This window comes from Copadichromis virginalis, linkage group LG10 (assembly GCF_057382275.1).
Source record: "Copadichromis virginalis isolate Kocher_CV1m ecotype Utaka linkage group LG10, C_Virginalis_male_GT1.1, whole genome shotgun sequence".
NCBI lineage: Eukaryota > Metazoa > Chordata > Actinopteri > Cichliformes > Cichlidae > Copadichromis > Copadichromis virginalis.
In genome coordinates this window covers 9,430,629-9,457,320 of record NC_140627.1, presented here as the reverse complement: position 1 = coordinate 9,457,320, position 26,692 = coordinate 9,430,629, and the positions used below count along the sequence as shown (strand labels likewise).

The 26,692-nt window shown below is 38.5% G+C and overlaps 1 protein-coding gene across 1 annotated transcript; it reads left to right on the top strand.

Moving 5' to 3' along the window:
- Positions 1 to 8,242: 8,242 nt before the first annotated feature.
- On the top strand, positions 8,243 to 25,566 carry LOC146699823 (moesin a). Its single transcript, XM_085469712.1, has 13 exons — positions 8,243 to 8,575; positions 18,249 to 18,332; positions 18,639 to 18,734; positions 18,869 to 19,143; positions 19,236 to 19,319; positions 20,103 to 20,249; positions 20,331 to 20,427; positions 20,528 to 20,691; positions 20,922 to 21,052; positions 21,159 to 21,319; positions 21,410 to 21,502; positions 22,593 to 22,817; positions 24,283 to 25,566. The coding sequence occupies exons 1-13, from the start codon at positions 8,564 to 8,566 to the stop codon at positions 24,445 to 24,447; spliced, it is 1,734 nt and encodes a 577-aa protein (XP_085325838.1). The 5' UTR covers positions 8,243 to 8,563; the 3' UTR covers positions 24,448 to 25,566.
- Positions 25,567 to 26,692: the final 1,126 nt, after the last annotated feature.

The following is a 26,692-nucleotide window of genomic DNA, read 5'->3' as shown; positions in this document are numbered from 1 at the left end:
GTGCACCTAAATAAGTCATCCAATCTTATGCTGTTACCTGACTTCCAGCTTCCTCTCATGTGCATGTAAATGTGGTAAACTGAGAATTCATTGCTCCTGGCTATGATGTGACTTTAGTAGGGACATTGGAAGTTGTAGAAGTATATTCTTTGAGATGGAAACAGTGTTTACTATCACAGTTAAATGTTTGCACACGGAATTCTGATACCGACTGAACTGAAGTTATTTATCAGATAACTCTGAGGATCTGGCTTAAATAGTTAGGCCTGGTAGTAAAATAAATATTCTGATATTTTGTAAAGTATTAGGTTTAAATAACAAAAAATTGAATGAACACATATTAAATACATTTCTGTGAATGCTTGAAAGCATGTTGGAGATGAAAGTTTCTGTATGGCTTTTTATAGCTGGACTGCTAATATACAGATGTACAATACACATACGTGCAGCTGGTCTCTAAGGATTGTAGAAAGATTTGGCTGTGCCTTGCAGCACACTGCTCTCAGGATGCTTTCACTTTTCTAATTTTAAGTCTTTCCTGCCAAAACCAGCGGTTACTGGCAAAAGTGTACTCTGATCTAGTAGTTATATATAGATATATTTGTGAAGTTCCTACATGTAACATGTAGTACCTTAAAGTTAGTTATTTATGGTTGAGACATGAAGATGGCATTGCAAAACTTTGTACTTTTTGTGAATATCCTCTTTATGCACCTTGAGTGTTCGAACAGCGAGCTAACAGGCTGGATTCATGTGGTGCAACTTCAGAAGGTATTTGTTTTCCATAAGGGTGTCTCTGTAGCCAAAGACAAATGTCGCAATATTAAAAAGTACTCAACGAAGTTGTTTTCTTGATTTGCTCGTGGTTTTTGTAACAGTAATGTTGATTGGAAAGTGTTGAACCAGGCCTTGAAAAATTTCTGCCTTTATCAAGCCTAAAAATAATGATGTTGGGTACTAAGTTTGGTATCTGACTTCTTATACTAGGCGGTGAGGCCTGGTATTATTCTGCTTCAAACAATACACTTGCAGAAGTTGTACTATGTAAAGCCAGCCCATATAGCACAACCATCCTCCTAGCGCGTTTAAAGGGAAATGCCACTTATTTTCAGGGTTCAGGAATGGTAACCCCTAGACCTGCTATTAAAGTGCACAGTGGTTAAAGGCTCATTTGTAACAGATTCAATTGAGTTTCAACAAACAACATAAATACATTTGGTGTCAGTTTATAGTTTGTGTCCTTCATTATGTTAATAAATGATTAAAAACGCTATAAATTAATGTTTAGCTTGTATTTTAGAAAACGAAGCTGCACCAGACTATCACAAAGCTGTCTATTTGTCATTTATTCTCTGAACGTGTTCATGAATTTTTAAACTGAGTGGTATTACTCTTTAACAAGGCTAATTATGTGAGCCTGACCTTGTCTCCTTGGTGGTGCTTTTAAAGATGCATATATATATATATTTCTTTGTAATGTTTAGCTAGAACCGTAATATGTAGACATAAAGAAAAAAAAAACTGTTGAATGTGTTTTGCCCAAAATTATTTTTGGGCTTTGCTGACTTTGTTTTTCATGAAAAAAGACGAGGCTACGTTAGGCCAGCTGTCTGTTCATGAGAAGGTGAAACAAACTGCCTAAATGTTTCTTCATGTGAAACAATCAGATTGCAAGGCTGCTGTCAAGGTTGTTTCTGGCATTTGGCTAAAAGTTTGCGTGCCATCCTTTCCCTTTGAAATAATTGAATTGATCTATGCTCCAAAAACTTTGGAAAACTTTGCAAAAACACTGAAGCGCTGTATGCTACAAGAAACTGCTCTAAATAAAACAACAACAACAACAAAAATTGGCTTTATTGCTAATTGTAGCACCAAATTAAGATCAGTCATTTGCCTTTTTCACTTAGAAATATTTAACCTTATTGAGGTCCATATTCAACATGAACACTGGAATAGTCCATTGGCCATGAGCTAAATTGTGCGTGTACTCAGTAACTGTAATGTAGGATGTAGGCCACAGCATAAATCCACCAAAAAGCAAATGGTCTGGGTTTGTTGTTATGTTTTGTGTTAAATCTGGAAACTTGTTTGGCAATGGACTACTTCCAGGATAAAAATAAAAACCTCATTATTTTTGCTAAATACTTTCAATGTACCAATCTTTCTTCTTTTTTGTTGTTGTTGTTGTTGTTGTTGTTGTTGCTTTGGATAAATGTTACAGACCATAATGGTGGTTTTTAATCCTCTCCCTTCCTTTCTAAGTGCCGCAAACAGCTAAGTTACAAATGTCTAGAATTGACTTTTGCTTGTTGATACAAATTGTATCTATACCTTGAATGTAACAAAATATGAAATGTATAATATGAAAATAGTTTTGTTTAAATAAAGGGGGAAAAAAACAATGCCATAATGTTTGTGACACTGTGTGTCACTGGGAGTAGCCCACTGGTATGTACTTATTCTTATACTGGGTACAGTAGTTAAATTACAGGGACATTTATGTGCTACATAAACGTGCACAGATACCCTGTGTACAGCAGTAAGCATCGTGTCCTCTCTGTACATAGTGTTATATATATATATAACATAAATAAAAAATTACATTAAATGTACACTGCTGTGAAAAAGTATTTGCCCTCTTCTTAATTCTTTTTTTGATTTTGGATATTTGTCATATTTAAACATTTCAGATCAAACAAATGTGATTTAATGTAGTTTTTAAATGACGATTTTGTTTATTCAATTTAAAAAGCTAGCCAAACCTGCCTTTGGCTTAGTACATTAAATAGTCATTTAAAAAACTGCATTTTGTATTTACTTGGGTTATCTTTGTGTAATATTAAAACTAGTTTGATCATGTACCTGTGACAAATATAAAAAAAAATCAAGAAGGGGCAAATACTTTAACAGCACTTTTACAGCGCAATCTGTAAATGTAACAGGTATTTAACTTGTTTTAAGTAAAATAATTTTGTGTTGTAAACGTGTGCATCTATTTCATCTGATCTGATATGTCTTTATGCTATTTAAATGGGAATTTAAATATTTTTGGATATATTTTGCTGAATAAAATATGCCAAAGTTATTCTTGGGTGGCTTTGTTTAAAAAAAACAAATAGAAAAAAAAATCTTGTGATTCAGCACACGGGTTGTCATGCAATGTATTCTATATTTTCGAAGACAAAGGTTTTCTTTTTCACACACTGTAAGCAAAGGGTAACTAGACAACAAACGCAAATCAGTGCATAGCCTGGCAGTTTAAAAATGGTTAAAAGCACGATACAAAATCTGCAGTCTATCATTGGCTGATGTCTGGATGCCAACTGATGTCACCACATACCATCCACACCATTGGCAAGAATGAGACTGCAGTATCATTAGTGACTGTAATAAAGTGCGAGTTTTCGCTCTGATTTGTGTTTGATCTTTATCGGTCTTGAAAGATGCTTTTGAAACTGGAATTTTCTTAGAATGCTTGGCTGTTGATTTAATGACTAACCCTCTATGTTAACAAAGCAGAGGTGTGTTGAATAGTGGATTCTTTCAGTACTGAATTCTTCACCAATTGTAATTTATTAATGTTGTTATCCGAGGCCAGTTTGCATTTGATTAGCACCGTTTTCAATGTGTTAACACGGATATTGTCAGTATTATATCAGAATCTGTTGTTGGCTGAAATCAAGACCAAAGTGATTTTTGATGTGTACACTTCTCATAACTGTCATGATTATTGATTCAAATAGTTTTCGGCCCTTGATGTCTTGCAGTTTGTGCGACCATATGGAATGCTGGCGTACGAAATGTCACGACAACAGGTACACGCATATAAACAGGACTGTACATATACAGTATACAGTGTAATACTCAGGTTAAACACACAAACATTTTAAATCGCAGACTTGGTTGTTTTCTAATACTGAGAAATGCAGTGGTCACCTTTCTGAAGTATGTGTAGGTCTCACCTTTGAATAGACCGTTGTGTCTGCCATGTGAAAAAGGGAAATATAAAACAAGTTTTTTGTGTTGTGATGATCTGCAGTATTGTAATTCACACTGATTAGAAAGCATTGCTTTTATAGACTAATATATACGAAAATAGACTCTTTGGGTCTGTGGGCTCAAACAAAATGTAAGTCTTAATGACAAACTGTGTTTCTCTCCATAAATAAAGCAGAATTCTGTTCCAACTGTGTTTTATCTCTTTTTAATGAGGTGGTTGATTATAGAAACAACCGTGTTATTTATTTATTTCCTGTCCCGTTTGGCTCTTTTGCCATCAGAATTATTGTCTAAAGGCAAAGAAAGATGCCCAACGGATTTACTTTACCAAATTGACCATCCAGCCTTGCCGTAATGGTCCATTTGATTCACCTTTTATTGTTTATTTTATTTTCACTTGCTGAATACGGGACAGACTTGACTGGGGGAAAGAAGGGGAGAAAGAAAGAGGGAAAGAGAAACAGCTGAGAAGAGGGACGGGGGAGAAGGGCAAAAGACAAAAACCAACAGAATGAGCAGAAAAAAAAGAAGAAAAAAAATGCATATATCAATCACCTGGATCACCTGCTGAGAAAGAAAACAAGCAGAAGAGAACAAGAGTAATAGAATAAACAACATCACAATGATATATGGGAATATGACAGTAAATACTACTGAGTGACCAAGCCCCAGGCTGAGAGGCCGGGGGCTCCGAAGTGGCCCGAGCGAGCCCCAGGCTCCAGGCCCCGATAAGCGGCCGCCAAGGAGTGAGCTGGTGTGTACCTGGACGCCCATCCCCAGACACAAAGAACCACCAACGCACCGATGTCTGAGGGAGTCCGCCACCGGCAGGGGAAGTGGTGGTGGGGGGAGATAGGCCTCCAAACCTTGGAGGGCCTGAGATGTCCCCAGAGAGGTGGCGTCTGATACCCAACCTGACATATAGACACAGACATACAGGCACACACAGATACAAACATCCATTCCCACCCTCATGCTCTCATATGCACTTACTCCACACTCAACCAACGTGGAGACAGACATATTACCCATTCTCACCCTCTAGAAGGACGGGATACTGGATAGAGGTGGATGGATTGATTGTAGACACTGCTTTATATATGATAAATGGACAGGTTCTTATATAGCCCTTTTCTACTCGAGCACGCAAAAGGGCTTCATAAAACATGCCTCATGCTTCACACAAATGCTTTTTCTATAGCTAACATTCACAAATAGATGAATGCATCAGAGAGCAACTTGAGGTTCAGTACCTAGATAGGGATTAAACCATCAACCTCCGATTAGTAGATGAGCTGCTGTACCTCCTCAGCAACCTATAATACATAATATTTCATTTAATATAGACTTAGAATCAGGCAAAACCATCAGCTGAGGCGAAGAATGTAATGTTACATCATTTGTTTTGAATGTGTTATGGCAAACACGTGTTGATTTAAAATGTATTCTGAAAGTAGCAAAACCGTCCTACGTCATCACTGGAAGATATTTGTCAAAATTACTTTTCCCCTTTACCATTTATTTTAAAGTAATTATAGCCTAAATATACTTTGAGATTATCTTTTAAAAAATCAATTTGTACTTCTGTAAAATGATCCCACAGGCTGATGCTATAAACCACTCTGCTTATATACTGCAGCTGTGCATGTGCAACAGGTTACATGGCACATGCACACTCTCTGCTGGTGGAGCGGTGCAATAGCTAGAGCCATGCGCCACTGACACAAGTGCAGACTTTTATTATTTTATATGAAACAATTATAGAAACCTAAAAGGCCTCTTCAATTAAAACTGTCAAATACTATAATCTGTCTGTCTGAGAACTCCTGTCTCTGGCTCCTAACTTCTAATAAAGCACTTACTCCACTGCTCCTGTGAGACCTTTTCCAACTGCTGTCAGGTCTGCTGATGGATACTGTGCTGAGTGTACACGAAATGATAAATGGATATTTAGGTAGACTTCTTGGGATTAATATCAGCTATGAAAGAAACTACAAGTTGCAGACAAAAGTTATGGATTCATTCTGACAACATTTCTATGCTGCAACAAATACGGTGTATTTTATGCCCAAGAATATGATAATCTGTTTTTTTACTTTTAGATCATTGGAAACTCAATAGGGTTCGTTTATGACAAAAAGAGCATTCCTTGCACAATGTTAATGTTCAAAAACCACTTTTCAACAAGAAGAGTGGACATGTCCAAGAAACAGTCTGCTCTCATCTGCTAGATTGTGACAGCTGTACACGTGTGGTCTTGGAGCCGTCTTGCCTCTGATTTGAAAGCAGCATGCAGCTCATTCAGTGAGACTGTGGGTGGTCATCCACCATCATCAGAGATGAGTCAACATACAAACTCAGTGACATCTCCATGCTGCGCTCTCACTGAGAATATTCAAACACCAGCCTTTTTCAAAGATTCCTATGTCTAGTTATTTATATTTTCCTTTTTCCTTTTATGGCATGTGTAAAATTTGAATGCTGTTATCGCTACATACCATACGCATATGCAACTTTTTACTTTTACTGCATAGGCCCGAACAACGGTTAAGCACATCTTGACTTAAATCAAATAGGAGGTATCTTGAAGCGGGAATCTGTACTTTAATGGCTTGCAAAGATGAGGGGGGCGAGGGTGGGGGACGAAGGATGAGAAAAAACCTGCAACCCTGCAACCACCTCTAGATGTTGTTGACCACAAATTTTCAATCTGGGCTGAGAACTTTCATCCAGAGCATGTACAAAGCAGTGTAGAAACCTCTTTTAAGGTTCACGATGTTGGTTTACTGCACTGAGACAGTGTGCAGTTTCATGATTTAGGCGCTTTATGTGATGCATACTGAAAGAGGAGGCCTTAGAGTTTGTATTTCATCATATTGCATGCTGCACTTGTAAGTATGTCACTAAGTATTACAGTTTTATCCCCTGACAGAGCTAGATAAATTCCAGAGAACACAGAGTTTGAACAATTTATAGATTGGTGTTAAGTACCTTGACAATAAAAAATCATTCCTCTGAAAATGGTCAGGTACAAGGACTGCACTGAAAATGAATGGAAATGGAGCCAATGTCCAAAGAAAGGCTTTGAATGACCATCAGAAAGCCTGGAGAACTATGCCTCGAGACCAAGTTAAAAATTACAAGAAAGCCTAACTCCTTGGAAGCAAAATATTTTAAAAAAATGGGGGGGTGGTTCAAGACTTTTGCACAGCACCGTATGCATTATTTATCCTATAGTAACCCAATTCTACAAAACTACATTAGTAAAACAACCACAACAGTTGAATTAAACAGTAATTCAAAAGCAGCCTTTTTATTTGTTAAGTCTGTGAACGATGTAGCATATCAGCCTGCAATTTTGCCATTAACGATGATGATTTTCTGGGAAATTATTTGAAATGCTTAAAATGTAGCCAATAGAGGCGGGGCAATCGATTGAAATATCGATAGTATCTATACTAAAGAATCGATACTAGTGCGATTGGATATATACTTCCTTTCTATCTTGTGCTTTGCTTCGTCCTGTACGTTCAGTATGTAGCCTACTGAATTTTATTAAATAAATAATTTTATGGGGAAATGGAAAAATATACCTCAAACATGAACTGTGAAAAATGCCTAAATCTTATTATGTTGAATGTCAACAAATTCAACCCTGATTTAAAATACACGTAAAGCTGAAATGCCTGTTTTGTTTTTGTATTAACAAATCATTGTGGAAAATCACAGGGGTTTAATGGTTATCAAAATGTTTTTAGAATTTGCAAATTGAATGTGATTCATCTGACACACTGCTCTCCACTACATAGGCGGAGTAGTAGCCCTTTATCGTCATAACATATACAACGAAATTATGGGTGCGCCACCCAACTACTGTGCAAAAAATATAAACAAACAAAACATGAAGATAAAAAGCAGACTGCGTCAACACCATCTCTCATAAGCTGCCTTTATAGATTAAAAGTATTGGTTACCAGCCTTTAGCACAGCGCTAGAGGCCGACGACGAATATATTGGACACTCTAACAGGCTTGTTTTAGATACTGACATGTTTGCTGGTACTTTCTGCCTTCTTGTATTCTCAAAGTATCCCAGCACACTGGTCGTCGTTTAAATAAAAGACTCATATAAAGAATGGTATTTAACGTGGCCTGTCTGCTAAAAGTGAGAGTGCTGGGAAACTTTTTTGACTGAGACAGTGAACCGCAGCCATGATGATGCGACTACTGCAGGCGGAGTCTGCTGCTGGCCTGAACCTCTTTTTCACTCCGCTGTCCTGTCATCGGGTTGGGTGTGGTTTGCAGGGTACCGTTAGCAGGAAATCCAGCTCGAGTCCATTTTACTTTAAGGCGAAACAAAGGAAAAACACCCCCACTCGCGTAGGGTCGAAAATAGCTCTTCGCAGTCCAACGGAAAAAAGTGAGGTTTTGTTTCCTCGAGACGGGAAAGCGTTTGGTTGGCGCCGTTGTTCTGATGGGAAAAAGTTTTCTCCTGGTTTAGCAAACTGCTCTTTTTATTTAATAACTTCATAGAAAGCCTGAGCCGGACGTGAAAGAAAAGAAAGATGCCGAAAACGGTAAGGCTGAAAAGTACATTTATGTTGTTATGTCAGAAGCTACTTTGCCTTTTCTGTCTCTTTTTCAGTACGCGATTTTAATTAGGTGTGGGTGTTTCGCGTTGTTATTCACTAACAACAGTAAGATAAACTAAAGTGCATGTCCGATGGGTTTTACCGTGTTTAAAAATCTTTCGCATCCTTTCAAACTCACCCGAGGATTACTGTGGTACTTTCCGTTAGGTGTGTGCGCGTGCGCGCTTCCTACCCTGTGTTCACTAAAATTAGCGCCTTAAATCAAATCATTCATTCAGGGTGGAAGCCGCGTGCTATTAAAATGCTCTAGAGTTGTATATTTAGGCTTAAATTATACTTTTTATACTGTTTTTCTGCGGAGGTGTATCCTGGACTAGCAGCGAGCTAGTCCTTCTCAGGCCTCCCTCTCAGTCAGCTCTTAAGGATTTGAACTGTCAGCCAGGCCAGCTGTTATGGTCAAAACAGGAGCAAATGGAGGCAAATCTGCAAACGGCTAGGAGGCAAAAGAGGAGACACAGAGAGCTTTTTTAATGCTACATTGCGAAGGTTATTAAATAAAGGCAAAAATAACTGCTCTTGAAATGAAGGAGCACTCACAGATTTGTGCTGGTACTGGTGGAGCTCTGAACAAAGAAAATAAGGGGGTCCAGACCTACAGCATTATAAAAGGCACAGCCCAATATTCCCGTGGATGCCTTTATCAGTGGACAAAAGAATTGAATGCGGTTTCAAACTCATCGGTTCTGCTCGGCTGGGTGAAGGTGTGTGGAGCTTTGACTCAGTGAAATGCTTTCTGAATGAAGAAGATAACAAAGAAGCTGCTGAATCTGTGTGCAGTCATTCTTCTTATCTGCACATTGTCCTGAGATACCCACGTGCACATTCTGAATGTAAAAGGGACATGATGCTACTAAAAGATTCACACATGACCAATGAGAAGGTGATCGGCATTATATAGCCTACAGAGTGATTCACATTTCACAGTGCAGATGCTGTAATTCATCGTAGTGCTATCATGTTTATCCCCAGATTGTGTGTCAGATTTTTATAAATAATAAACTATTATTTTACAGATTGGTTAATATAATACTGGATTAGTTTTATAGCTACTACCTGAGTATGATACCAAATTTATCACCTTTTACTAGTCATATATTATATTCAGGCCGGAAACATTCAATGTTACAAAGGAGAGAAAAAAAGCCTCCAAGTCTCGTACCTGCTTTCTTCCTACAGTATTGTTTCTGCTCGTACTTCCTTGATATTTTTCCAAGTTGTCAACCAGAAAAAAATGTCAAGCATCCTGGCATTAAAAAGCCTTCACTACCCTCTTCTTCCCCAGAGGAATTCGTCTAATATCAGCATGTTTTGTTTTTTTTGTTTTTTTCTGCATGGAGGCATTTTTGGCACAACCAATCACTAGTTACTAGCATTTACTTAAATGGTATAATCAACACTTTCATTTATCAGGTGGTCAGGGAAGCAAAAATTACATTTAGTGTACCAGTCTTGAAAATGTATCTAGTCACCTCCCAAAGACCCATTGTGAGGAAAAAATGTTTCTCTTGAGTCACTACATAACTATTGAATTTCAATTGTATATTAGCAAAAAAAAATCAAACATTTTTTTTAATGTTTTTTTTCTGCACATACATTTACTTACACTACTGATTATAACCCAAGTGCAGTTTGTAATAAATGTAGTTCAACTAAGAGCTTGCGTCCCACACAGACACAGATATTTGTCTTTGAAGTTGTTTCCTATAATGAATTGTTCACTTGCCATGCATTTTAGTCCATTGCTAAGTATCAGCGTCTGTCTGCAGAGTGCAGCTGGGATGTTGTTAACCTCAGCAAAACCAGAGCCGTGTTTAAAGTAGCTGCTTTTGCAGTCACCAGTGGGAACCTCAAACACCTCAAAAGCACCTAAATGATAGTTACTGTCAAATCAGAAGAACACATTTTTGTCATGCTGTCAGTTAGAAAAAAGTAAACCAGTTGTTGGTCAGGAAGAAGCAGCAACATTTTCTCAAAATAAACAGCAGATTGTGGGGTTTTTATATTCATTAATGAACAGCACGCGTTGTGCTGCCACTGCCAAAAGTATAATCATTGGAACTATAAGAAAATATATTCTATTCTATTTGTGTAGATGGAGTAAACCCTGTATGCACAGTAGCACAAAGGTGAACAGGTGCAATGGTTAAAACTCAGATGTGTGACACTCATCGGTTCATTTCCTTTCTCGTTAGCTAAAGGTGCTATGCAAAGATGCAACAGATGAGGAGCATTAAAAAAGGAAGTTAGATAAACTGATTCAGCAAATCAAGCAACTCTGTATCCAGCAAAAGTAAAAGTCATGTCCCCACCAAGCTGCCTCTGGGATTCATAGATCGTTTTAAATTACCTGTTTTTTTTAACCTAGTTTTTCAGACAGTTTATTTTTCAAGTTCAAGTTACATTTAATAAAGCTTAATGTCACTCAAAAGCAATAATTATTGCGAAGCTCAGCCTTTACAGGACTCCTTTTGGCAGTCCTTCAGTTTCCCTAGGAAGTCGTGTTATGACTCAAGGTTTCTGTACTTACATCAGTTCCTTTCTGGTAATTTCCTCGCCTGCAGCCTTATATGGACTTTCACATCACAGTCTGGCTGATCTCCTCCCTGCTTTCCTTCGCATGGTCTTCAGATACCATGCCCCACTTTAGATTGCACTACAGCAGTGCAAAACCCTTTCTCAGAATTTTTCTGCATGTCTGTTGTTGCCACAGTTTTTTTGTTGTTCTTAGTTCCTAATGCAGCTCTGTTATTACACTGATTTTGTTTATGTGCTGCTGTTACATGGAATTGCAGCTTTTTGTCTGCTTTATCAAGAAGGTAACAGTAGCTTAAAATTATTTTTTAAATAGGCTGTATTTTCAGAAGCACAAAACAATTATCAGCTTTATTGCTAGAATTTCACCCCATGTTGTTACAAAGCAAAGGATTTTCCCACTCATGCAACCCCATGACGGTTGGTTCACTTACTTTCCTACCTGTTTTTTTCAACGCTAGAACCATTTCAGAGCTGGTACACTTTTTCATGTTAACTCCTTAGACTCAAGAAATGCACATATGGGCAGCTGTTACCACATAAAAATTAAGCATAACTTACCATTTTAGCTCGAATTGCAGGAATGATGACAGATCTAGCTTTCTCCTTGGAATGATCACATTTTTAACAAGCGTGTCTATGGAGACGTGGCAAATGGAAAGACCTGGAAGTATGCAAGTAGCAGGAGATTAAATATGGGTCTGTGGTGCACATAGCAGAGCAGATTAACAGTGTAGAGGTAGAGCTGGTGGACAAACTGCAATCAAAAGTTCACTTTTTAAAGGTTTCTCTTTGAAAGCTGTGGCAAATATCAAAGATCTGAACGTAAGTACTTTGTTGCTGGTCATGTAGTGTTCTGATTTGACATCCTTAATACTGTATTTGTTGTTGCTTATGAGCTAGCATTGGTTCTCAATAGACCAGTTTGATCTTATGCTGATTATTTGGTTAGCTTTGCCTCAGCTGACAACTGATAATTTAGTTTATTTTAGAACCACCCTGCTGACCTGCTAATGTATTAGCTTATTTGGATCTACACAAAGACGGACAAATCATAATTCCACACAAGGTGAACAGGTAGCATAGCAGTTCTACTGTACAGTGGCAACTTTCAGGACTTAACATTAGTCATCTGAAAAGATGTCAGGAATGGAAAATTTGTACTGCACTTTGACACATATTAACACCTCCATGCTATTGCCTAATCTCTGCACGTCTACATGGCTCTAACAATGTGCCAGAGAATACCTGACAAAGAAGACAAGTATGCATAAAACATACTTTAATCAGTTGGTGCTTGGGATTTCTTATTATTGGATATTTTTTAGAGCAGACGGTAAATTCCATGATTGGCTCAGACAGATGTCACTCAGCAGTTTCACCAGAAGCAGCAAAACTAACAAGACTCTGTTCCAGTTTGCTTGCGCCGACATTTTAAAAATCAAATAAACAGTGGTCGTGGGAAACGGCTCTAAAAGACCCAAACTTGAGTGTGTTTGTGTGTGCGTGTTTGTACTCTCCCCTGGTTAGAAAGAAGAAACACAATCCTTTTTTTTCGACCCTCCTCTTCCTGTGACAGAGTTTGAATTTCTTTCGTTTAATGCTAATACCCGTAAGCACACAGTAAACCCAAAATAACCAGAAAAGAAGACTTGGTGACATTAACAATGAAGATACCCTTAAGGTTGTAATGAGGATTCAATTTTAAACTTATAATGGAGCTAAATTATTTCCATTTTCCTGTTAACTAACTGCAAACTCTAGTCAGAGAGTCATATGCTTATCATCTTGCCCACAAGTTTTTTTTTTAATTTTCCACGCTTTGAGCGATAACATAACGAGATGTTAATTGTGAATCGCACAGGAAGTGGAAGTCATGACATTTTCGCACATTTTACCATGTCAAATGTCGCTTTAAACAACCTGAACTGTTAATGTTCCGTGTTCGTTGTAATAGAACCAGATTCAAAGCTTTTGTTCGTTCAGAATGAGCAATTGATCAATTCATATTAGCATATCTGATGGAAGTGAGAGCATTTATAGCCATTTGGTAAAACTAAAATGTCTCTCATGCTTGAGTAAAGAAGGAAAAAATGCATTTCACCTGATTGGAATCTGAATTGCACTCTGGTTGCCCCTGACATCCTCAGTTTATCTGTCAGATACACCAAACTGTAAATCGGGTTGCGGTGGAGCCAGCAGTAGCGTTTCTCTGGCAACCAAGAGGATGCTTTGTTAAGCAGTTGTTGACTTTAGATGCTGACATTGTGTGACTCTCATGCATGGCATGACTCAGATGTATGACTCAGAATTATCAATGTGCAGTTGCTATGGTTATTGGGGTAAACACTGAAAGAATGGCATGTTCTGATGCATGTTTCTCGTTGTTATAAATCAGTTGTAAAATAAGCCAGGCTTATCGTACACTCTGATAGTGACCTTCTTTAAAAACCCCTCTGCTCTTTCACGTCAAAGAACTGTTAGTCCAGAGCCTAGCTCATTCCTACTTGTTCCAGGAACCACTTAGGATTATCTTCTTTATCGTCTCAGCTTGTATTGGACAGATTGTAGTTGTGAGCAACACATGGAGATAACTCTTGTGTGGGAATGTAAGGCAGAAGTTGAATTCTGGCACGTCAGTGGGGCTGTATCTAAAGATTAAATTTACTGAAGCTCTCTTGTGACTTGAAACCTTACAGGGTTAAACTAGCTGGCACTTAGTTTTTTTTTTCTTTAAAATAAGTAATTGCAGTTATTGCAAATAGGGCTGCCGCAAACGATTATTTTGATAGTCGACTAGTCACAGATTATTTTTGCGATTAGTCGACAAATCAGATCATGCATCCGTTGGACGTAAAATGTACAGTTTATTGCACCAGCATGCATCTGCTCTTAAATAACTATCATTAGCTTACAGCTTTAAGTGTTTAAGGTATGTGCTAACTAAAAATAAAGGCAAGATGATAATTTATTAAATTTGAATGAAATCTGCAGATTGTTTCGGTGAAGTTTAATAAACTCAGCCATCTGCTCCTTGCTATCTAAAATATAACAGAACACCGGAGTATATTCTGGAGAATCTCACACTTCTGATAATCAATAATATACGGAGCCCCGCAGGGGACATGGAAGGGAAAAAAAATTAGGGAGAAAAAAAAAAATTAAGACTGACTTTTGCGAGATCTCGCAAAACAAACTCGGGATCTCGCAAAAGTATTGCGAGATCTCGCAAAAGCTTTAGCCGCATTCTTCGGAGGCCGCCAGCTCGAAGCCGACCGGGAGGTCGAGGCACGATGTGCCGGGAAAGCGGTGTTCCTCCCGGCTGTAGTAGGTCTCGACCTCCCGTTAGCTTCGAGCTAGTGGGTGTCAGATCTCCAAAAACGTCGGAGCACTTTTGCAAATATGTGATGTCTTGTAAACCGAGCAGGTATCTGACGTTTACACAACTACATTCACGCCTCAAAATATCTTAAAAGTGTATTTTGTGACCCAGAAAGAGTAATATTACAACTAAGTAGCTGCCGCCATTGTTGGAATTCAACTTTCGCGAGAAAGTTTTGCGAGATCCCGAGTTTGTTTTGCGAGATCTCGCAAAAGTTTTGCGAGATCCCGAGTTTGTTTTGCGAGATCTCGCAAAAGTTTTGCGAGATCCCGAGTTTGTTTTGCGAGATCTCGCAAAAGTTTTGCGAGATCCCGAGTTTGTTTTGCGAGATCTCGCAAAAGTTCGTCTTAATTTTTTTTTTCTCCCTAATTTTTTTTTCCTCCCATGTCCCCTGCGGGGCTCCGTAATAATACAAAAAAAAGCCAAACAATAACATTTTTAAGTTATCTAAGTGACTTATATATCATGTTTAACCTGAGTAGTGAAAGAGGGCGTTGCGTTTGAAAACGATTTGCCCGGAGTCCGGTGTTCTCACCGGCTCTAGTGAGCCTTGCCCCCGGCTAGCTATCCAGCTGGTGGGTAACAGACGTCTCCGAAAACGTCGGAGCGCTTTTCAAAATATGTGGTGTCTTGATAAACTGAGCAGATATTTGAAGTTTACACAGTTACATTCTCGCCCGAAAACATGTTAAACGTTTATTTTGTGACCCAGAAAGAGTAATATTAAAACTAACTATCTGCCGCCATTGTTGGAAACTGAGCAGGGCCGCGCTATGAATTCTGGGACATAGCTTCTTCTTCTTCTTCGGGGTTTAACTGCAGCTGGCATCCTTGTACATGCAGTGCTGCCATCTTCTGTTTCAGTCCGTTATTACACTCTTAAATCCTACTACTTATTCCTGCGTCTTTTGCGATCTTACAAAGCTTCAAACGAGGCATCAACTATTAAATTAGCTGTCGACGATTTTGATAGTCGACGTAATCGTGACTAGTTGACTAATCGTGGCAGCCCTAATTGCAGCAAATGCTCTCCGGTGACCTCTGTTTCTGCTGGTTTAGTAACATGTTTGTTAAATCGAAATTGAATATACAGAGGGGATTTAAAAAAGATTTTGCTAAGGAAGCTTGATGAACCTAGAAAAATTAGTGACAGACTGCTTGCATCACTGTGTCTTCACTCAATATTTAACACCACGTTTAATTTAGTTTTCATCAGTTTTGCTTCCTCTTACTGACAAGGCAACCCAGATGTTTGGCCCCAGTTAACTTTCAGGTTAACTGCTCATCACCCCATTGCCATTCAGTGGCTGTACAATTGTAAGACACGTGCACACTTTTTACTTATGATAGTTGCGTCCTTTTTTTTTTTTTATTCTTTGTGGTTAGTGCAGCTTTCTGTATTCAGTAAGCCCAACAGCTCTCACCTGCTACGTGCGTTTTCAGCATTATAGTTAGCTTGGTACAGTTTGAACAAACATGCCATTAAGATGAAATTAGTGAAAAAATTGCAGACTTTTAGGATTACCGTGACATTTCTGATAACTAAATTATATTCAGCCTCAATCAAACTCATTATTTGCTCACAAAAGTGAATGTTAGACCCACTAAACATCACAATGTTGGCATTGTCACCCTTAGCATATGTGTATCCTGATAATTCTTTGTTAAATAACTAATATTGTGTTGTGAGTCCAGCATGGCTTGAACAGTTGTTGGTAAGTCAAGGCATTAGACCTTTGATTTGAGTCTGGAAAAGAATTATTTTTGTAGCATTCAGCTGTGGTATTACATTAAAACAAATATAAATAAAATAACACAGATTAACTCATACGTTTCAGACAGTCAGTGAAGTGGCAGATTGTTATAAGCAGCTTCACATGACATACAGTAAAGCTTTAAACAAGTCAGTCATCAAATACACCCATGTGACAAAATCGGTCACAGATGTGTTTCTCAATGTGAAATGTACGAGTTTGGGATTTTATTCTTGCAGTATCGCTTTGGTGCGATTAAAAAAAGAGCTAAGAGAAAGTCATGGAAACATGGCACGTGGGCCATAACAGGGTGTTTTTCAGCATGCGCTAATAATAGTGTGTTAAGTGTTTTTGAGCCCTGGCCATGAGAGACACACCCTAACTAGGCAGAAAATGTATAAGCGTAGTTCCCTTTTCTTGCAAGATTAACTATTTTGATTCAGGAAATGAAACTGCTTAGACACCATCAGGGTGGCCACAAACTGAACTCTTATCTGCTCAAATATAAAAAAGTGTATCGCCTAAAGTTCATAACTGGAAGCTTAACAACTCCTGTGTATAGACGATTCTAGACTGCAGTGTTGGCATTCAGAGTGGGCCCAGATTTAAGGTTTCTCCTCAGCTCTTAACTGCCTGGGATGGCAGGAAGTGACAGTGGGGCAAGTGTCCTGAGCAGTAAATAGGGTCCTGCTGACATGGATGGGAAAGAACGCAACTCTAATCAACCCCGCAACTAGGAAATAATACATACCATTGTTGTTCAGGGCAGGCGTGGGCCTCTGCCTGCACAGTTATTTCCCAATAGACATGCATGCTGGTGTTTCTTTTTTCTTTTTCTTTTTTTCCTAGTCTCTAAGAGGGCACAATAAATGAGGGATTCCTGCACAGCCTACTGAGTACATACTTTTTTCTTTTTCTTTTCTTGCCACCTTCTGAGCAAGCTTTTCCAAAGAAAAGGTTAAATAAATGTGTTCAACTTCAGACATGATTTTGTAAGACACAGATATAACAATTTGTCTAACTAAGGCGTGCCTCGTTTACTGAATAACCCAGGGTAGCAAAGTGTGATACCTGAAAAAGAGATCGAGCTAAAGTTCTGTCTACAAACCGATCTTGTTAAATCCTGCTACACCAGACAGGTTGTCTGATGCATGACAGGATGTGCACATCTCTCATGAGAGCTCAGTGTTTAACAGTCATGCCTCACAGGGCCCGACCACCAAAGGATGTGGTTACTTCCTGTAGATAAGTTCTTGACTGAGACAGAGCCAGATTGGTACATTCGTCGTAACCCTGAGATGCAGTCTTTTCTAAATTTCAGAATAAAATAGTAAAAAGGTAATTGGACTGCAGTGTTACTTTGTTCTCCAGCAGGACTGGGAGATGTGTGCACACTTTTATTGCAGGCACATTTAATGAATTCTACAAGAGTGCCACACATTTTGAGATGCTACACTTGTTAAAGATGGTCGCCATTAAATGGTTTGCATAGAATGACACAGTTTTTAATGCACGAGAGCTTATATATTGCATAGAGTTTGCTTTTTATTGTTCGGTAAAGACCGTATATTAACACAGAGGGGTTTCTAAATCAAATGAGCGAGTACCTTTTGACAGTGGGAAGGAAAAACTCGCTTTTAACAGGAAGAAGGCTCCAGCAGATCCAGGCTCAGGGAGGGGCAGCTGTCTGCCACGACCTGTTGGGAGTGAGGGGAGGGAGACAGGTTAATAATAACTAATGATTAAATGCAGAGTCTCATAATGTTTAAGAGAAGAACAGAAGATCTAGTTTTGTCTATTCTCTATTTACCAAGAAATGATATGGTACAATCATTTCAATGATACAATGATAGTACAATGATACTCAAAATACTGTCTTTTTTTATTTGCATATTTGAAAAAGTTTTTTTTCCTTTCCTCTGTTCCTCAGATTAGCGTAAGAGTCACCACTATGGATGCCGAACTGGAGTTCGCCATTCAGCCCAATACAACAGGAAAGCAACTCTTTGACCAGGTATGAGAAACTGTTTCCTCTAGCCAGCACTTAAGTTACCATTAAACATAAATGATGACTCTTTGATGAGTACTGTGGTGGGGTTTAGTACTCCTATTTCTGGAAAATGCCGGGAGATTATTATATATTATTATTATATATTATTTTCATGGCTATTAATTTTTTTTATTTTTGGCTGATGATAAAAACAATACATTTGAAATTAGGAAAGCAGTAAATCTTTGTGGCTGAAACCCCTTAAATAACAGAATAAAACAAGGGAATTATATTTCATATTTTTATTTTTGTTGCTGTTTTTATTTAAAGGTTGTGAAAACCATCGGCCTACGAGAGGTTTGGTACTTTGGACTCCAGTACCAGGACACAAAGGGTTTCTCTACTTGGCTGAAGCTCAATAAGAAGGTGAGCTCCTCAGTACTCAGTACACTTCATTCACTGGGCCGTCTTTTTTCAAGCATGAACTGCGCTTTTTGATCTCGAGTCCACAAACAGAAGCATAACCTCTACCCTCTCACCCGTGTCGGATCATATTTTAGGTAACAGCCCAGGATGTGAGGAAGGAAAGCCCGCTGCTGTTTAAGTTCCGTGCCAAGTTCTTCCCCGAGGATGTCTCAGAGGAGTTAATCCAGGATGCCACACAGCGGCTATTCTTCCTGCAGGTAAAGGAGGGAATCTTAAATGATGACATCTACTGCCCTCCAGAGACAGCGGTCCTTCTGGCCTCCTACGCGGTGCAGGCCAAGTATGCCGACTACAATAAGGAAGTCCACAAACCAGGCTATTTGAGCAGTGAACACCTGCTTCCGCAAAGGTAACGTGGGCTTTATTGCCACTTCAATATGCAGGTTCACGTGAAACATTCCTGACATGTTTCTTTGACACTTGGGCCTCTCATGTTCTCAGAGTCCTGGATCAGCACAAGCTCAACAAGGAACAGTGGGAAGAGAGGATTCAAGTGTGGCATGAAGAGCACAAGGGCATGATGAGGTGATCAGCGACACACGTGTTCCCCAGCACACACACAAACACGTGAAAGAGAGGACGGTTGCCTAAAATATGGATATTTGTGAAATTATTGCATCTCTGGGGATGTGAAAATGTGTAGCTTAAACTTTCCATTATCATTGTGCACACTTATTTTTTTCTGCCACTTGACTACAATGTAGTCTTCAGTGACTACATTAGGGTAGCCACAGCTTATATACACACTTCATAACCTACTAAAACATAAGACTGTTGAGGAAGTTATTCCTAGTTGAATTACCTTGTTGTTCTCTGTTGCTACAGTTTCTTCCCTCTTCTGTCATTTCCGTGAATTTGAGATAGAGCTAACTGAGAGTGTGTTACCACGGCCTTTGTGTTGACTCACAGGTGCTCTGAAAGTTTGTTACTGGCCTTGAGTCACTGCAGTTTGTTGATCTGAGTACTGTTTGTGCCACTGACATTTTTAGTATGCTTTATTGAAGACAGTAGTGAATGTCCTTTATTGGCTTCCATATGTGTTTCATCAGTCAGGTTAGCTTGTCGTAGATAAACAGTAAACACAGCCTAGATTCATTATATGTTTCCCCAGTTGCTCTGTTGATCAGTTAAGTTTCATAGTTCAGGTAAGGTTAAAAAAGAGGTATAACCCGCTCAACCACACATCCTGAAAGCTCTGCATTTGAGCTTTGGCCTCTGCAGCCGGTTAGAACAGTGCAAACAGCACGCCACGCTCTGACTGTGAATTCTTCTTTTAGCAAAAGTTAAAGACGTCTTATTTGTCCACAGAGAGGAATCCATGATGGAGTATCTGAAAATTGCTCAGGACCTCGAGATGTACGGAGTCAATTACTTCAACATCAAAAATAAGAAGGGAACAGAGCTGTGGTTGGGAGTGGATGCTTTGGGTCTCAACATTTATGAACAAAATGATAAGTAAGTGTTTCCACAGAAGGGTTTGTGTTTCGCAAAAGGTACACTGTGCAGTGCTGACCAAGCATTTTTGTTCTCTTACAGAATGACGCCCAAAATTGGATTTCCATGGAGTGAAATAAGAAACATTTCCTTCAATGACAAGAAGTTTGTCATCAAACCAATTGACAAGAAAGCACCTGTATGTTAACATAATGTTATGTTATTTATATTTAAGAATAATATTAATAATAACATGTAACAATAAGACATTTTAAATGTCTCAAATGTTTCCATTGCAGGACTTTGTATTCTATGCTCCAAGGCTGCGCATCAACAAGCGTATTCTGGCTCTGTGCATGGGTAACCATGAGCTCTACATGCGCCGCCGCAAGCCCGACACTATTGAAGTGCAACAGATGAAGGCGCAGGCTCGGGAGGAGAAGAATCTCAAGAAGATGGAGAGGTAGGACCGAAATGGAACCAAACAAAAAAACCTACAAATATTTTACACATGGATTGTGTGAGTTCTGTTCCAAAGATGCAATAATAAATGCAGTCTGTTATAGGATATTGTAACAGTTATAGAAAGATTACTAGCTTTATGTTCAAATACTAAATAAAATGGGGTGATTATCTGCTCTGCTTTTGAAACATTTCCGTACAATCATCCTGTAACGATTTCGTTTTCATTAGAGCTGTGCTGGAAAATGAAAAGAAGAAAAGAGAACTTGCAGAGAAGGAAAAGGAAAAGATCGAAAAGGAGAAGGAGGAATTGATGGAGAGGTTAAAGCGGATCGAGGAGCAGACGAGAAAAGCTCAGCAAGGTGGGGAAGCTGTGAGAGTTCAAGAAAAGCTGCCTGTAATGAATGATGACAATGTTTTCCTCACATGATGTTTACCCTTAATTCTTGTGTGTGTGTGTGTCCACAGAGCTGGAGGAGCAAACGCAGAGGGCTCTGGAGTTGGAGCAGGAAAGGAAGCGTGCTCAGGAGGAGGCTGAACGCCTGGAGAGTGATCTTAAGAGTGCTGAGGATGCCAAGATGGCGCTGCTGCAGCAGTCAGAGAACCAGATGAAGAACCAGGAGCACCTGGTTAGTGTGTTAGCCAGTGTGATTAGACACTGACACTTAAAAAACTGCAATAATGTGTGTACTGATGCTTCAAATATGATGTTCTTTTAGGCCACAGAGCTGGCTGACCTGACTTCCAAGATTTCCCTGCTGGAGGATGCCAAGAAGAAAAAGGAAGAAGAAGCATTAGAGTGGCAGCAGAAGGTGTGGCTTGACTTTTCCGTAGTTTGCTATTCAAAACTGATAACATAAAAATATGCCAATATGCCAATAGTGGAAATGCTGTCTATATAGAAAACACGTTAACAGATATTTGCATATGCAGTTGCAGAACTCAGTTTGTTCTTCCTGGTTTTCTAGTTAAAACAAAAAACAAAAAAAAAGGAAACTTGTGCTTTACTGCCATCTTGTGGTGAGAACTGATCTTTTGTGGTTCTGTAACTAGGATACTATGAAGACAGAAAAATATTATTTTAGTAATTTTGGAAATGTAATTGGAAAAGCAAAAAAAACGGATGGACAAAAAGTGAAAGGAAGAAGAAAAGATTCAACTGTTAGACTTAAAAGCCTTTTTGTTCATTGATAATCGAAGTCAGTGTAACTATGCCAGGAAGAAGTTAATCAGAGTTGTGCTGGTCACATTGCCCCTCCTCTGTGACATAGTCAGGACAGGCATTCCTGGGGTCTTTTTGTTGTGTGGGTTTGGGGGAGGGTTAAACTCTCCCAGCCTGCCTCTTGTCTTTTTTGGTAAAAAAAAATCCTGCGTGCCAGCCCTTTCTTTTTTTTTCTTTTTCTTTTTTTTAGCCCATGTGACTCATGGTGTTTGTAGTGATGATGGATGTCTTTGTGTGAGGGAAATCCTGTTCACCCTTTTTAAACCATTGTGATTTTCTGCCTTGTAAAAACCAGTTGTGCAAACTGGTGGTTTCAGTATTGTGTGAATTTTTGGAAAAAATAGTAGTTGAAATTCCAGTCTTACTCATAGCTAGTTTTTGACTCATAGCGCATCGCGTAAGAAGCACTCGGTTTTATATTGAATTTCCTGAAGGGATTTCCTAATAAAAATATCCAAGATATATAGCTTGGGTGGAGAGAAACCAAAACAGGAAACCAAGAGCCTGGCTATGGGTCATGTAGCATAGGTCTGCCTGTGCATTTCTCCTCTACTGCATGCTGTAGGAAAAATGGCAATACAGAAATATCAGTTAAGCTCCCCCCACTTTTGTCATTTTCATTAGACATTAAATAAGGGTAATTTCTAAAACACCTCACTTTTATTTCTACATTTGCTCAGGCTACAACAGTGCAGGAGGACCTGGAAAAGACCAAAGAAGAGCTTAAAAACAAAGTGATGGTACCTCAGGAGCCCCTAAACGCAGAGAACGAGCATGATGAGAATGATGAGAGCAGCGCCGAAGCCAGCGCCGAGTTAACAGGTGCTGCCACGTACAAGGACCGCAGCGAGGAGGAGAGAATGACTGAAGCTGAGAAGAACGAACGCTTACAGAAACATCTACTTGTAAGTCCTTGGAATTTTTTTAATAAACATTAAAACAATACAAATAATAAAGTGACAAAGTAAACGTTGTTCAAATAAAGTTGGTAGGCTGCCACTGTTTTTTGTCACGTTTCACTCTGGGACTGTAAGAGAAACATGACACACAAATTATTATATTTTCCTGTTAATGTAGAACATTTGGAAGCCAAGTTAGCTTTTACACTGTTTAATGCTTCAGTTTTGTTGAAATGGGAGCTTTACTGGCCTCTTGAACTTCCTCCCAAAGTGCTGTTCGGTGTTGTGAATGCCAAATACTTCAGCTGCTAGTGTGGGGAGGGGCTGCGTGCCTGCTTGTCTGTATTTGTGAAGCATTAAAGGGAAAGCAGTACTGTGTGAAGTTGTGTGTCAGATTGAGAAGGCGAAGCCAACACTTTTGGTACTGATACTGTTGCAAATGAGTATTTAATCCAGTATTTTCTAGTATTGATTAGTATCTAAGTATTTTTTTGGTTGTTTCTTTGACTACTGTTGACACAATTTTAAGTAGCTTTAGTCAACTAAAAATAAAGAATGCGCATAATTAAGTCATGCTACTAAAGCAGTCAGATGACTGTATGTAGATACGTGTATGTGTCATACAGCTTCATTATTACAGTCAGATGTAAAGATTTCATACATTTTTACCCTTAAAAATCGTGATTCAAATAGATTCAAACCAGTTTGTCATGCACAGCAGTCTTCCCAGGGTGGTCTGCTGTTTTTGAATGTTCAGTCAAAGTCCGCTTCTGACCACAGTGGTTCTGCATTTTATCGTGGAGTTGTAAACTTGTGAACTTGAGAATAAACATCAACTTCTGTAGAACCCAGAAAAAAGGAGCAAGGAAGGAAGTCCACAGTGTCGGAGCCTGAAGGTATCAGAGCAGGAGGGAAACTAGTAGCATGCTTCTCATTATTTTTAACTTTGATGGGGTTGAGCACTGGGAATTTGGTCACTCAGGGTCTGACAGATGCTGATTTCTACCATAACAATCTGAGATGTCTGTGGGAGCATCTTTAGAGAAGTGCACTCATGGTTGCACTGTCTGATGGTGCCACAAGGCAAAAACAGGGATCAAAATATGCTGACAGAGGTGGCCTGCAGAAGGAAATGGGAGGATATAAATCAAATATAATTCTTTTTGATATTGTATTGGCAAAGTGAAGGAACATTATGATTACATCTCGTAAGAACACACAGTCAGCTAGGGATTCTTGTTTTAAAGTAGAATAATGAAGTTGATCCAGGTAAGAGTAATCCCCTCATTTAAGTCTGAATCCCTTTGAAAAACAGGTTTTAAAAAGCAGAAATAAGTGAGTAGAATGTCAATTTTGAGCCAATTAAGTGACTTACTGGTTGATGCAAGAACATGGGTAAAACACCATGACATTACACAACGAGTCGCACATGTTAACTGTAATTTTATAATACTTGTACCCTTCTTTCCAGGCTTTAAGCTCAGAGCTGGCCAACGCCCGGGATGAGAGCAAGAAAACGGCAAATGACATCATTCATGCAGACAACATGCGAGCAGGACGTGACAAGTACAAGACCCTCAGGCAGATCCGGTCAGGAAACACCAAACAGCGTATCGATGAGTTTGAATGCATGTGATGTCTGCATTCACCAACGCAAAAGCCCACAGAGCTGGGCCTTTCTGCCTGGACTGCAGTCCTGCCTCACTTTAGCTGTTTTCTCTGTACCCAAATAAAGTCAGATCCACCAAATGACGTTGCTGCAAAAGCACAGCATGTTGTACAAATGTGGATCTGGAAGGTTCTGTTTGTTACCATTTCTTACTTTGAATTTTAGACAAGTCACTGGTTGAAAAGGGACATACTGTATTTTATTAGTACATTCCTCACTAGGGGTATGTGTAGCATATTAGTAACGGGCTCACGCCTCATTTCATGACACATTGAGCAAGCAACTTTTAGTTTGTTTTATCTCTTTCACATTTTTATATCATCATTTCTAAATAAAAGCTGTAGAAATCCATTTAATTTTGTGCCATTCACAAATCCAAATTGTGCCATAAGCCATTTGCACTTGATTCTTTACAGCAAGCTGGATATTTTTAATTTTTTTTTAGAAAAATAATGCTTTTCTGCAGTTTAAAATTAATTGCACTGCAATCTATACGAGCAAATGCAAATAATATAAATAAATTGTTTGTATGGAACAAAAAACAGCAGCAGTATTATTAATATTTTCTATTATTATTATTATTTTGAAAATTCACAGTTTATTTACTAATTTTACTGCGCTCAGAATCATCCAGCAGTTAAAAGTCACAGTATTTACAGCCTACTGGCAATGTGATATGAAGGATCTAAGGATTTTTGTCTTTTTTTTTTTTTGCATTTTCAGTTCTACACTTTCAGCTGTGTGGCTGAAAGTGTAGAACTTGCTGTTGAAGCTTAAGCAAACAAATGTCTAACTGTGCCTAGAGACGGAATAAACTTGGTATGTCATTTGCAAATCTCATATGTTGTAACAATCCAGTTGTTTGAAGAATCCAAATTTAGTTTAACGTATACGCTGCAACTTGTTTTTTCCTCATGCTCAGACATCAAAAGAGAAGGTAGCACTGATATGCACATCTACATATGCTGACCTACATACGCTGAAGAAAGAAGCAAGGCTGAAATTTGACCTGCAAATTAAATCTGATTGAAATTTGTAGAAATTATCAGCTGCATTTAACCATTAAAATATTTTTTTTAACCATCATCATCAAGTCTTTGCTCTTTTACTTATCACTGAGGATGTTTTTTGGTTATTATAGTGATTATTGTTTTACCCAGTACAGCAATGGTAATTGTAACTTGTGAAGTTGGCTTCTATTGTTAAACACATAGTCATCTGTAAAGGTGAAAGCTGTAGTTTAATCTTAAAACAAGCAATGCGTAAAATAAAACAATTTCGTCAGACATGCACTGGAAAAATCAGTTTACCTTTTTACAAGTGAGTCAAATTATACTGTCCCACATGGGCACATTCTCCGAAGCATGCATTTTTATATACTGTATGTATTTAATGACATTTGTGTGTTTTTGTATTTGGGATTTTTCAAATGTGATACAATTATGTAAGGTCTAAGAGAGACACACCTTAGGATATTTTTGTAATGTAGAAAACTAGGAGTACTTGTCAACAATACCTGTTTTCAAAGGAACAGCATTTTTTAAAGACAGCGTTTTGTAAGTGGAAGAACCAGATGGTACAGGACATTCTTTTAAGGGTGCGTTAAACCATTGAACCTTTTTTTTTTTAGAAATTAGTATTTGATTTCTTTTTCACATTTCAAATTAAGCCCAAATTTATTTTAGTGATAAATATTTCTGATTATTTTATTTTGATGTCTTTTAATGAAAGAAAAAAAGACACATTTTGATCAGCAGTGTAGTTTTACTTATTTTATGTGCCATGAAAACAGATCAAAGGATTGCTGCTACAGATTCCTTTACATGCCTTGAATAGTAACTTTTGTGATCCTTGCAGTTTGTGTTTTACCCCAAAGTTTGTGTGTTAGCAGCCTAATTTGAAATTTAGTCATCATAGGTGATAACTCATTAAAAGATGCTTGTCTTGTCTCAAAAAGGAAAATAATGTTGACTTATAAAACCATTGACAGACAGTGCCTTGCCCAGTTTGTTCATGAGATCTTGCTGCTTAAAGTCTTCCTTTCACCAATAAATGAAATTTAGAATAAAGCTTTTTGTCTTCTTGTGTTGTCATTTTTCCTTTTAAATGTTTTGTGTATCTTTAAACCGAATGCAGTTCATTATATACAGTGGGGCAAAAAAGTATTTAGTCAGCCACCGATTGTGCAAGTTCCCCCACCTAAAATGATGAC